General features: G+C 41.4%; 1 protein-coding gene across 1 annotated transcript in view; it reads right to left on the reverse strand.

Annotated features, from left to right (window-relative positions):
* Nucleotides 1-14,185, reverse strand: part of EVC2 (EvC ciliary complex subunit 2) — a 160,730-nt gene that overhangs the window by 41,521 nt on the left and 105,024 nt on the right. Inside the window, exons 15-16 of the mRNA XM_077814642.1 lie at nucleotides 13,462-13,666; nucleotides 4,299-4,421 (exon numbers count right to left, since the gene is read on the reverse strand). Coding sequence (XP_077670768.1) covers nucleotides 4,299-4,421; nucleotides 13,462-13,666 — 328 coding nt within the window. The remainder of the gene's footprint in view (nucleotides 1-4,298; nucleotides 4,422-13,461; nucleotides 13,667-14,185) is intronic.

The raw sequence follows: 14,185 nt of genomic DNA on the forward strand, positions 1-14,185 counted from the left end.
ACACTGACTTCAGTGGAAGTTGGATCAAACCCCCAATTAAATAACCCCTAGCCAAAAGCAGAGGACTATTGTAGCACTAGACAGTGAAAACAGGCATATAAAATGCTGGTTCCTACTTTAACAATCTAAAAGACTTTAAGGGCAGAATGGACCATCACGATCATGTAGTCTGACCTCTTGCACATTGCAGGCCACAGAACCTCACCCACTCACTCCTGTAATAGACCCATAACCTCTGGATGAGCTACTGAAGTCCTCAAATCGTGGCTTAAAGACTTCAAGCTTCAGAGATTCCACAATTTAAACTAATTTAAACCTATAAGTGACCTGTATCCCATGCTGCAGAGGAAGGCAACCCCACCCCCACCCCCCAGGGTGTTTGCCAGTGTGTCCTAGGGGAAAATTTCTTCCCAACCCCAAATATGGTGATCAGTTAGACCCTGAGCATGTGGACAAGACCCACCAGCCAGATACCTGGGAAAGAATTCTCTGTAGTAACTCAGAGCTCCCCCCACATCTAGTGTCCCACCACTGGCTGTTGGAGATATTTGCTGTTAGCAGTCGCAGATTGGCTAATGCCATTGTCAGCAATTTCATCATACCATTCCCTCCATAAACTTATCAAGCTCAGTCTTGAACTGAAGTTAGTTGAAGTTAGTTTTTTTGCCCCCACTGCTCCCCTTGGAAGGCTGTTCCATAACTTCACTCCTATGATGGTTAGAAATCTTTGCCTAATTTCGAACCTAAACTTGTTGATGGCCAGTTTATATCCATTTGTTCTTCTGTCCACATTGGCACTTAACTTAAATAACTCCTCTCCCTCCCTGGTATTTATACCTCTGATGTATTTATAGAAAGCAATCATATCTCATCTCAGCCTTCCTTTGGTTAGGCTAATCAAGCCAAGCTCTTTGAGTCTCCTCTCATAAGGTAGATTTTCCATTCCTCAGATCATTGCTGAAAATGCATCAAATTATGCATCTTCAACATACTCTCCTGCTGCTGATTCCCTCTGCAATTTCCTAATCAACTAACTTTCTTTAAATTTAACTGAACAACATAAATCCAATAAAATAAGCCCTTCACTTGAAAGTGTTAACTTCCAATTTCCATATTCGTTATTGACTGTAGTTGCTACTTGTGCCGTTTCTCTCTCACTTAATTTTTACAAATAAAGGAATTGATCCTAAGATGCATTGACCATCTTTGATGAGGTCTATAATTAATATTAATTACTACTTGCAGTCCAATAGTACCAAGAGGCCCTAGTTAGGGACAGAGGCTCATCGTGCTAAAAGTTGTAAATATTTTGTGCTTGATTTCTGTACGTCCTATAGTCTTTTTGCTTATCTGCAGAACAGCACCAGACTCGTATTGGATCTTTTTTATAATGCCCCTTGCCTGTCTTTTGTCTTGTACAACTGTCACTTCCTCATGCCATGTACATGGGACAGCCTGAAAGCTGAGCAACTAAGACACAACTAGAGAAGAAAGGACATATTCTGTTTGAGTCCAACCTGGAAAACTATATAACAGATTTGCAGGCACCTCTCAGAATCAGGCCTCAAAACTCTTTCCATATCCTCCTAACACATTACCTTCTATCTATAATCCTTGCTCTCACAGCCCTCTTGGAAGACTATAAGAAAGACTATATCCCCCTGCTCCTTTCTTCTTCAGGCATCACTTCCACTCACTGAGTTCAGGAGCCTTCTGCAGTACTGAGCAGCTCAAAGCCAACTCTCTCACACAGCATTCAAATTCTCAAAAAAAGCTCAGCAGGATAGTAGGAAGTGGCAGTAGTCAATGGGAAAGTAGTAAGACTTAACATTGTTCCATTTTTACATTTCTCCCTCACCCTCCTGAACTGGTCATACAATTTTGGATGACAACAGTGAGTGAGAAGAGGAAAACCATTTATATTAAAGAAAAAAATATAAAAAATACTAATGGGTAGGAATTTGAATGAGAACCTAGACAATGAATTGCAAAGGGAAAGAATGAAAACTTTATTTATACTCACAAGATAAGTTTTTTTGTTACATTTCTGGTATACTAGTGATAATATGCGATCATTTTCCTTAATAATAATCTACTCTCCTCATTGGGATAAACTAGGTGGCCTTTGGTAGCTAACATGCGGTTCAACTCAAAAGAAGACAGGCAAGGACATTACAAAAGAACTCCAGAGCGAGCCTGGTGCTGTATCTAAATTGAAATAAACTCTCCATCAATGAAATGATAAAAAGGGCTATAGAAGTTACACAAATCAAGCACATTTACTGCCTCAAAATATTAGTGTCACATTAAAGCAGAATTTTCCATAAATAAAACATACTGCATCCAGTATTTCCTATTCTCTTGGGCCTCCTGGTAAAGGATATACAGATTGCAGGAAATGTAATCAAACACACTACACTGTCTATCTTAAATATATGAAAACTAATCTTGATAAGGCAATCATTTAACAGATTATTATTTGAATTATTTATCTATGGTATTCATATGACACCCATTACTATAGTATCTCAACACCCAACTCATAATGTCTAATGCTTTTATCCTTACAACACCTCTGTGAGGTAAAGAAGTGCTATTACCTGCATTTTACAGAGGCATGGAGAGTTTAAGTAACTTGCCCACTATCACGTGGGAAGTCTCTGGCAGAGCAGGGTGCTGAATCTGGGTTGCCCAAGTTCCAGGCTAGCACCCTAACTGCAGGACCCTTCTTTCCTCCTGTCAGTATTGTTATACTTATTGTAGTATTCTACTTTATCTTAAAGTAGAGGCAGGCTCCTATCTTAATTTTCACTGTACAAAACCAAAGTAAAAGTTGGTCCCTGCCCCTCTGGCTTTACACTCTAAACTCCTGAGCCTAGCTTTCAGTGGAGCTGGAGCTATCAGAGCTTGATCCTGCTCCATTAAGTCGTGGCAAAACTAATGAGTTGAATGGACAGACAGTGGGCACTAAGGGAAATTTTTACACCACTTCTGATAGGTCTATTGTGCAAGGTAGCAGCAGCAGCATCTGTGGAAGTCATGCAGTGGGTGTGCACCTCCTGTGTGGTGTGCAACCTGCTTCACAAGGGCTCCTTGTGTGTATGCACACTGAAGAGTGTGGAACACGGGTGATTCAGAGACATGTGGAGCCTCGGGATCTGCTACAGTACAGATACTCTATTCTCTACCTGCGCTGAAGTCACAGAGGGTTAATTTTCCTGGCACAGGGAGAATTCCTCCCCTTCATGCACCCAGTCCAACCCAGCTGTTCAGGCTATGTTTCAGCAGGAGGATCTGAGTTTTAACGAGGGAGGATTTTGGTGATCTATGTGAAATGAGGTAATGGCCTACACTCAGTTCCCAGTGAACAGATGTTCCTATCATCATCACCGGCATCCTTGTTTCAGTAGAAAGGTCAAGGATCAAATCAGTCTGGAACCTGAATCATTCTCTCAGCCGTGAAGTGAGCTTCCTAAAGCAGAGTACTTCAGGAACACTGGAGGGGCTGTGAGGGACTTGTATTGTTATACCCTGCTCTGACACAGATGTACTGGAGGGAGCTCTGTGGATCTTGCAGGGAGTCCCTTGTTAAAATTCTGCCACCCTGATTTCCTTGTCTCTGCCTCAGTTCATCCCTATGTTGATACTCTTGAATCATCCCTGTTGGAACAGACTTATCTATGGTGCTCCTAAAAATACTTTCAAAGAGTAAATTATTTTGCCTTTAAAATACAGCAAATGTCAAATATTTTGAAAACATTTTCCTAGAGAAAGAAACTTTCCAGGTTGCTCTATAAGCATTGTTACTGAAAGGGGTAAGCAAACTGATAGATTCCCCAGTTCCTCCAGGCTCGTCTTAGTGAGTACATGCACCTCTGGAATACTGAGTTTGTCACAGGCAAGATGAGAAATTTTTCTAGAAGCTCATTGTCTGAGGCAGCTTCATCGCTGTGTTCTTGTGATAAACAGGAAACACCAGCATTCAGGCATGGGGACTTGCCACCTTTCACACAAACAAAATGAACTCTAAAATTTACAACTAAAATCACAGGTGCTAATCTATTTTAAATGCAACATAATCTTGAAAGTCCAGGAGACAAGCACAAAAGAGAGATGAAATATTTTCCATACTTATGCATATCACAGACTTATAGACTTTAAGGCCAGAAGGGGACCATCATGATCATCTAGTCTGAGCTCCATGCCTCTCTCTGTCTTGGTCTTGAATGTATTCATAGGAAATTACTGTTATTTTGTAATTGTTCAGCATCAATGTACAGAACAACATTTACATTTACCTTGCTCAAATTTTCATCTGTAATCGGTTTGTCATAGATGTGAATTTTATCCTCCAAAGTTTTTTTCAGAACATCTATCTTATTTCTATTCTTGGATCGTTGTTTTTTGATCTTGGGCTGTGGCTGTAAAAAGTCATCACATTGTTTAATATTTTTAAAACTTATATGACATTACTATGTGTTAGTATTATTACTATTATTTGTGGGCAATTCCCCAGTTAATAATACAAAACTGAAATCTTGACTTTCATGACAAAATGTTCCTTGGAAATGCATGTTCTACCTATGCCTTTCAGAGGACCCATTCAGTAATTTCAAACCAAGCCACAAAATGTGCCTAACTTTTTTTAACGCAGGTTTACATATTCATCCCTTCCATGAAAAGGAGATGCAATTACCAAGTTGCATTATAGTAATTTTGTCCTGCTAGCATAGGAGTGACAAATTTGGTTTTACACAAACATTTAGTGAATGCTATATGCAATGACTTGATGAAATTTTCCTCATCCTTTTTGAAAGCCATAAAAAAAGAACAAGATATCATATTCATTTAAAAATTAAATTGTTTTCAAAATGCACTGTATGAATCACAAATGACCCATGATAATATTAAGGAGCACCCTACTACGTAATCTGATTATTCTTGACCTTTGTATTCTTTACAGGAATATAAACTGAGCATAATGTGCTCTCAGGGAAAAGATAAAATCTGTTCAACTCTATGGCTCTGCAAAGTCATTTCTCTTTTGAAATACAGAGCATTTTGGAAATCATTAAGATTTTGAACTAGGCTAATTCCTAGTGCCTAAGTTAGTTTACACATTAAGAAAAACACAGTCAATCAAATTGCAGTCAGAGGGGAGACATATCACCCTTTGTTATATTGCTATGACCTACAATTCATAGAAGAGACATGTTTCTTTTTCTATGGAGAAAGTTAAGGTAAAGAATTAATCTGTAGTTTATAACATTCAAGACAATTAAGCATCCTCTACACAAAGTTAAATAACCAAATAGAAAATTTGTTACCCAATTAGCTAATACTTTCCTGGCTGGGACTGACCTCTTTACACCAACTGACCTCTTCTGAGATGAGTATTCCCTAGCTTCTGTTACGTACATTAGAAAAAAATGAAAGAGTACATCCTTGGGAGAGTCATGATTCTCCTCTTGGAATGGCAAGTCTAAAAGCAAGCCACTACCCACTCTAGAACAGAAAAGGGGACCCTCAAGCTTTTCTGTTTTTAAGTGGATTGGAATGGACTTGGATTTTCCCCCAGACAATATCTAACTGACTCAGCAGTAGAGTCAGACTGAGTCCCAGATGCTGAAGAAGAATGACTCAGCATTGTGGATATGTCTCCAGAGGAGTCTCAGTTTGGGATATGGCGGTCCCAACAAATCTCCAGTTTCAGACTAAGGATCCAACAGGCTGGGAGCAGACAAAACACAGCTCCATTTTTTTGGCTTCAGAAAGGGCCTCCTTAGAGATGGATCACCTCCTGGCTTACTGCTTATTCCCATTATAGGGGATAGGGCCCTGGAACAATTAGTCTACATAGGAAGGGAAGGATGGAGGAAACACATTTTCTCATTGCTGCCTGAAAAGCATCTTTAAATGCCAAAACAACGAGGAGTACTTGTGACACCTTAGAGAATAACACATTTATTTGGGCATAAGCTTTTGTGGGCTAAAACCCACTTCATCAGATACATGGAGTGGAAAATACAGTAGGCAGGTATATATACACAGTGCATGAAAAGATGGATACTAATGACAAGGCAGCACTGAACTACCACAAATCACATTGTAGGAGGCAGGGAATCTGTTATGCAAGTGGAAGGTGCACTGGACCTCTGAACAAATCTGAGCTGCATCAAGCATTTATAGGAAAGGAGGCTGTTACGCTCCAATGCACCCCGGAATAGAAACTCATAAGAACATAAGAATGGCCATACTGGATCAGACCAAAGGTCCATCCAGCCCAGTATCCTGTCTACCGACAGCGGCCAATGCCAGGTACCCCAGAGGGAGTGAACCTAACAGGTAATGATCGAGTGATCTCTCTCCTGCCATCCATCTCCACTCTCTGACAAACAGAGGCTAGGGACACCATTCCTTGCCCCAAACCACAAATAAAACAAAGCAAGACATGCAGGTAGGTTGCCAGTCAAAACATGTAATAATCATGAACTAGTTAGGTTAGCAAAAGTCAGAACAAAACACGATAACAGTCTGAACAGCAGATATGTAGCACCAGACCCTTAGTAGATGCACACACCCACTGTTCAGCACACAAACAGAGCCTTAAACAAGAACAGGAACACCGAGTTCAAGGAGTTGGAACCAGGACACAAAACAGGAGCAGAAACAGAGAAGAGGAAGCAGGAAGGGAACACATCAGTCACCACAATTTCCTTCCTTCTCTCCAAAAGTTGAGTGGTACCTGGCCAGGTGATCCTAGGGTCATAGGCACCAGGTGATCCTAGGGTCATAGGTTTATACCTCTGATTCAGCTCAAGAGATGGATGCTATTGCTGTGTGTGCAACTTCCCCAACTGGTCAATGATATCAATGTATGCAGAAAGAGTGACCTCTTCCCTATCTGTTCCCCTTTCAGTAGGCAGTATATTTTCCTATTCCAGAGGACATGCTTCCATGCTGATGATGCTCGTTAAAAAAATTAGGCGTTAATTACATTTGTGACTGAACTCCTTGGGGGAGAACTGTACATTTCCTGCACTGTGTTTTACCTGCATTCTGCCATATATTTCATGTCACAGCAGTCTCAGAGATGACCCAGCACATGTTCGTTTTAAGAACACCTTCACAGGTGTGACAAAACACAAAGAAGGTACCAATGTTAGATTTCTAAAAATAGGTACAGCCCTCAACCTAAGATTTAAGAATCTGAAGTGCCTTCCAAAATCTGAGAGGGACGAGGTGTGGAACATGCTTTCAGAAGTCTTAAAAGAGCAACACTTAGATACGGAAACTACACAATCCAAACCACCAAAAAAAGAAAATCAGACTTCTGCTGGTGGCATCTGACTCAGATGATGAAAATGAACATGAGGTTGTTCACTCTGCTTTGGATCGTTATCTAGCAGAACCCATCATCAGCATTGACGCATGTCCTCTGGAATGGTGGCCGAAGCATGAAGGGGCATACAGATGTTTAGCATAATTGACACGTAAATACCTTGCAATGCTGACTACAAAAGTGCCATGCGCATGCCTGTTCTCACTTTCAGGTGACATTGTAAACAAGAAGCGGGCAGCATTATCTCCTGCAAATTTTAACCAAACTTGTTTGTCAGAGTGATTGCCATAGTAGGGCTGAATGGACTTGCAGGCTCTAAAATTTTACATTGTTTCATTTTTGAATGCAGTTTTTTTGTATATAATTCTACATTTGTAAGTACAACTTTCATGATAAAGAGATCGCACTACAGTACTTGTATGAGGTGAATTGAAAAATATTATGTCTTCTGTTTTTTTACAATGTAAATACTCGTAATCAAAAATAAATATAAAGTGAGCACTGTACACTCTGTATTCTGTGTTGTAACTGAAATCAGTATATTCGAAAATGTAGAAAACATCAAAAAATATTTTAATAAATGGTATTGTATTATTAACAGCGTGATTAATCATGATTAATTTTTTAATGGCTATTAATTTTTTTAATCGCTTGACAGCCCTAATTATTATTTTTGATTACAAAAATTTACACTGTAAAAATGGCAAACAAAAGAAACAGTATTTTTCAGTTCACCTCATACAAGTACTGTAGTGCAATCTCTTTATTGTGTCAGTGCAATTTACAAATGAAGATTTTTTTTGGTTACATAACTGCACTCAAAAACAAAACAATGTAACTTTAGACTAGCCTACAAGTCCCCTCAGTCCTACTTCTTGTTCATCCAATCGCTAATACAAACAAGTTTGTTTACATTTATGAGAGATAATGCTGCCTGCTTCTTATTTACAATGTCACCTGAAAGTGAGAACAGGTGTTCGCATGGCACTTTTGTAGCCGGCATTGCAAGGTATTTACATTCCAGTTATGCTAAACATTCGTATGCCCCTTCATGCTTCGGCCACCATTCCAAATGGTATTCTATTATTGTTTAATAGTGCGATTAATCATTTGATTAATTGCGATCATTTTTTTTAATAGTGCGATTAATCACAATTAATTTTTTAATTGCTTAACAGCCCTAGAAATTATGAATGCAAAGGGATGACATCAGTAATCGGCTGTAACAGCTAGCAGTGCAATCACGGGGTGAGTAATATCCACTGCAATTCTCTGCCGCGGTCTGTTTACAACTATGCAGTGTGCAGACTGGGCATGCCCTCACATGATGCTCAATGTCTAAATGCAGCCCTGGCCACCAGGCATAAACTACACCGAAGTTCCTTCCTTTTCATAACTCCCATGTGTCCTTAATGAGCCACGTCCAGGACTGCTTCTCACCATGCTGCTGGAATAGTCACCCACACTCCTCTGTATAAGATATGTTGAGTAACATACCTTCACTGTGAGTTCAGAACGAATTTTGTAGAAGAACATAGATAAAGTTTTCTTAAGAACGAGGTTCATCCAACCTGCTTGTACAGCATGTATCACCTTGCACGTGTCAGCATCTTGAAGAGTGGCATTAGTGGTCCACCCTAAATCAGTTGGCACATCTTTCAGTGAAAAGCATATGGGGTATGTGGCTGTTTCTGCATATGAGGGTGCCAACAAAGCAGAATTTCTCAAAAGAGCATCAACAATTAAATTAGGTCTTCCTCGGATATATACCAAATCAAAGTTATACTGCTACAGCTGAATAATCCACCACTGGACCCTCACGCTCAGCTGATCAATGGGACACAAATGATCAGTTTCTAAGGTGAAATGTCTTCCCACTAAGTAAAACTTCAAGTGTACAATAGCAAAAAACCTCGCCAAGACCTGTGGTTCAGTCTGGGAATACGTCACTTTTGTTCAGGTGAGAGTACAGGATTTAAATGTAACTGGCAGTCCCTCCTGGAACAGAACTGCACCCAGCTCCCAATTGCATGCTTCACTTTGACTCACCATGGGTTTCTATAGATCAAAATAAGCCTGGGACTGGATCCACCAGAGGGCTTGATGCAGGGTTTCAAAAGCTTGCTTTGCTTTTTTAGTCCAAACCAACTGCCCCTGGCTCTGGGTTAAACCCCACAGCAGTTTAGCAAGGGTATTGAAAGGGGGCAGAGCATAACCACCTATATATCGAGCTAGGCCACGGAACAAACATAAATCAGTATTGGAGCAACAGCTGGTAGCTGTTCAGCCATCAGTTTCACACCATTGATGGACAAAGAATACCCAAGAAACTCCACAGCAACCTTTGCAAAACTGCACTCGGCCCAGTCAACTTTATGCCAGCTTGTTGGAGTTGGGTTAGCATCAGGTCCAGAACAACATTATGCTCAGGAGGAGTCTGAGCAAAGATGAGAATATCATCCAAATAGCAACATGTACCCTAGTTATTATCCGGGTGCTGAGACCACTTTCCGTAATACCTCAGGAGCAGAGACTAATCCAAAAGGGAGCTGTTGATAGCAATACTCCCAAATGGTTTGCTGACAGGTCAACAACAACTGCAAACTTTCAGGTACTTGTCAATAACCGGATTGGTAGTCCACCACAGAGAAAATCCGGGATCCACTTATTCACCAAGTCACCTCATTGAAGGCAATTGAAACTGCTAATGTTTCACATATTTATGAAGGTCCCTAAAATCTGTGCACAAATGAATATCACCACTCTTCTTCTTGTGACAAAGCTCCTCCTCTACCTTGGTGGGTCTTGCACTTATTGGTGGTTTTGCTCGCCTTGGAGCTTCATGGCAGCCCTCAGTTTGGCCGTTTTCATGAACCCACAGTCCAGGTCAACTCCTCCTGTGTCGGACCAGGAGTTGGGAGGTTTGGGGGGAACCCAGGCCCGCCCTCTACTCTGGGTTCCAGCCCAGGGCCCTGTGGAATGCAGCTGTCTAGAGTGCCTCCTGGAACAGCTGTGCGACAGCTACAACTCCCTGGGCTACTTCCCCATGGCCTCCACCCAACACCTTCTTTATCCTCACCATAGGACCTTCCTCCTCGTGTCTGATAATGCTTGTACTCCTCAGTCCTCCAACAGTATGTGCTTCCACTCTCAGCTCCTTACATGCGCACCAGAAACTGAAGTGAGCTCCTTTTTAAACACAGGTGCCCTGATTAGCCTGCCTTAATTGATTCTAGCAGCTTCATGACTGGCTGCAGGTGTTCTAATCAGCCTGTCTGTCTTAATTGTCTCCAGAAGGTTCCTGATTGTTCTGGAATCTTCCCTGTTACTTTACCCAGGGAAAAGGGACCTACTTAGCCTGGGGCTAATCTATCTGCCTTCGATTACTCTCCTGTAGCCATCCGGCCCGACCCTGTCACATTGTATATGATCACAATGGGTGAGATCCAATCCTTCCACAAGATTCCAAAAGATACTAAATTCCAAAAGATACTAACTTCTGTTTGGATCTTCTCCATAAGTGCAGGAAGTATGCAATGTGCAGGTGGTGCACATTTCCATGTTCAAATCCACCTGCAGAGAGTATGCATATCCTATGCTGTCTCTCAATGATACTTTGCATATTCCCTTCTGTTCTAGCCAACATAATCCCACCTGAAATATCCTGTGCAAGTTCATTATACCAAGATGTAAAGAAAATAATGGAACTGCATACGCAGCTATGCCTTTAACAATGTAAAACTTTGCAGTCAAGGCTATGCCCTTGTAGGGCGCAGAGCATACAGCTTTGCCCACTGTCTGCAAGACATACAAATTCTAAGCATTTATAATTACCGTTGTCAGGCAACTGTCCAGACTGTGAACTAACCCAGAAGGGAGAACATTAAGTTCAGCACCTGTATCCACCATGCACTTCAGCAGTGTGCCATTAATTTCAGGATACCACCTACAGCGTCTTACCACATGTGAAGATCATACTAAAGGAAACATCAATAAAAGTGGTCTCGACCAGCTCCACATTCACAGGCCTCCCATCTTTGTGAATCAGTGTCTGCAGCGCACTAATTTAAAACGTCCTTCCTTCTCACAAGCCCGACTGGGCAGGCAGGGAAATTGGCCAAGTGACCCATACTATCACAGCAGAAACAGTGAGGAGCTGGCAACTTTCGCTGCTGAGGCCATGGTACGGGAATAGGTAGCATCGTAGGATTCTCGGTGATGGAAGCAGGCGGAGGAGCTGATGGCTTAAGAGGAGACACAAAGGTAGCAGCAGTCTGAAACACAGAACAACTTTCACCCCAAGTGCTAGCAAAGGCCTCCCTCTTAGCAACCGTTGCATCAAAAGTTAGCATTCTCACATCTTCAACCAGTAACTGTTCATTCAGTGTGGTTAATCAGAAAAATATCCCTGAGCATGATCATCATAAATCCCCGAATTCACAGTCCCTGACCCATTACTGCAGATGACATGCAAACTCGTGTATAGTTTCGTAGGATTCCTGGAGAGCTTCAAAAAACATTTTCCTCTTTACCAGAACAGGTTTTAGAGTGGTAGCCGTGTTAGTCTGTATCAGCAAAAGCAACAAGGAGTCCTTGTGGCACCTTAGAAACTAACAAATTTATTTGGACATAAGCTTTCGTGGGCTAGAACCCACTTCATCAGATGCATTGAGTGAAAAATACAGTAGCAGGTATAAATACACAGCGCATAAAAAGATGGGAGTTGCCTTACCAAGTGAGAGGTCAGTCTAACGAGACAATTCAATTAACAGTAGGATACCAAGGGAGGAAAGATCACTTTTGTAGTGGTAATGAGAGTGGCCCATTTCAAACAGTTGACAAGAAGGTGTGAGTAACAGTAGGGGGAAATTAGTATGGGGAAAATTAGGTTTTGTAATGAGCCAACCACTGCCAGTCTTTATTCAGTCCTAATTTGATGGTGTTCAGTTTGCAAATTAATTCCAGTTCTGCAGTTTCACATTAGAGTCTATTTTTTAAGTTTTTTTGTTGAAGAATTGCCACTTTTAGGTCTGTTATTGAGTGACCAGGGAGACTGAAGTGTTCTCCTACTGTTTTTTGAATGTTATAATTCCTGATGTCAGATTTGTGTCCATTTATTCTTTTGCGTAGAGACTGTTCAGTTTGGCCAATGTACATGGCAGAGGGGCATTGCTGGCATATGATGGCATATATCACGTTGGTAGATGTGCAGGTGAAAGAGCCCCTGATGGTATGGCTGATGTGGTTAGGTCCTATGATGGTGTTCCTTGAATAGATACGTGGACAGAGCTGGCACCGGGGTTTGTTGCAGGGTTTGGTTCCTGGGCTGGTGTTTTTGTTGTGCGGTGAGTATTTGCTTCAGAATAGACTGTCCAATGCCAAAATACTTGTTGCGGTGCTGCATAGCTGCATCAAAGGAGGACTTGGGCTCCAGGAGCCCACCATAAATATCAATGCCATCACGTGGCACCATGGAGCATTGGAGAGCTGTATAATCTGCAGATAGTTCCAAAAATTCTGAATAAAGAATCACCATCGAAGGCTGTGCCGGCAGCACGAGTTGCAGAACAGAAGCACTCATTGCCATGTTATACTCTGGTGCACCCCAGAAAAGCAGTCCAAAAAATCACCCCAAGTAAGACATGCCAGTAGACTGTGAGTCAAAACATGTAATAACCATGAACTGTTAAGGTCAGCAACAGTCTGAATAAATCTTGATAACAGTCTGAATTGCAGATATGCAGCAGCAGGCCATGAGTAGCTGCACACACACAATGCTAAGGCTCTGTGTGTGCACACAAACAGGAACAAGAGCACTGAATCCAGGTAGCAGGAACCAGGAAACAAAACAGAACAGGGATCAGGAAGGCAACACGCACACCAGTCATCACAAGAGGCACCGTGCTAACACGTTGGACTCAGGGAGAGGCCAGGATCCAGCTTTTACCTACAGTAACTGACAAATAAATCAGGCCATACAGTTGGGAACTGACCCTAATTACATTCTGCTTCCAAAACAGATGAAAAATGGCACATGTGGGGAAACCCACTCCTGAAAAAGAGGCAGAGAGTAAAAGCACACATTTGGCAAATGTAAAACGTTCCCATACTGATCCCACCTGTTTGTCGGATACTGCTAAGTTCTGATCCACTTTCAGCAGCTCCGCTTCCCTCCACGCCGACTGATACGCCTGAAGCAAAGCTCTTCTCCGAATCTTGGGCAAAGCTAAGTTATTGTCCATCTGAGAATAGCAGCAATGGATCTCTTGCCTCATTCTAAGCAATTCCTCTTCAGATAACAAAAGGGGCAAACTTAAAAGTCTCCTGTTAAAAAACAAAAACAAACACACACTGTTCTGTGGTATATGCAAACTGGCACAGGGAAGAAAAAAAAACAAAACCAAACTATCTTCAGAGATCCTAGGAACCTGCAAAGTGTGTTCCCCTTCCCAGGTGGCCAGATTCTCCAGACAGCAGGGTGTTAGAGCTGGTAAAAAAAAAAAAAAAAAAAGATTTTGGAAGAAATTAATTGTTATGAATTTTTTACATAAAATTTTAAAATATTGTCAACATAAATCAAAATGAAAAATGTTCAGGGTGGTTTTTGTGTGTGTGCACTCTCTCTCTCTCATTTTTTCCATAGGGAGATATTGGGGGGAACGTGTAAATAAACCTGGAAATGGGGAGGGGAGGGGAAGGACCTTTTGATTTGTTTTGAAAAAAAAAATCAAATGATACAAAACATTTCCCAGGAAGATTCTAATATAGTTCTAAAATCCATTTTTCAATGGGTAACATTGGTGAAAATTTTGCAACCAGTTCTTCTCTGCATCATCATTTGCT

This window comes from Eretmochelys imbricata, chromosome 4 (assembly GCF_965152235.1).
Source record: "Eretmochelys imbricata isolate rEreImb1 chromosome 4, rEreImb1.hap1, whole genome shotgun sequence".
Taxonomy (NCBI): Eukaryota; Metazoa; Chordata; order Testudines; family Cheloniidae; genus Eretmochelys; species Eretmochelys imbricata.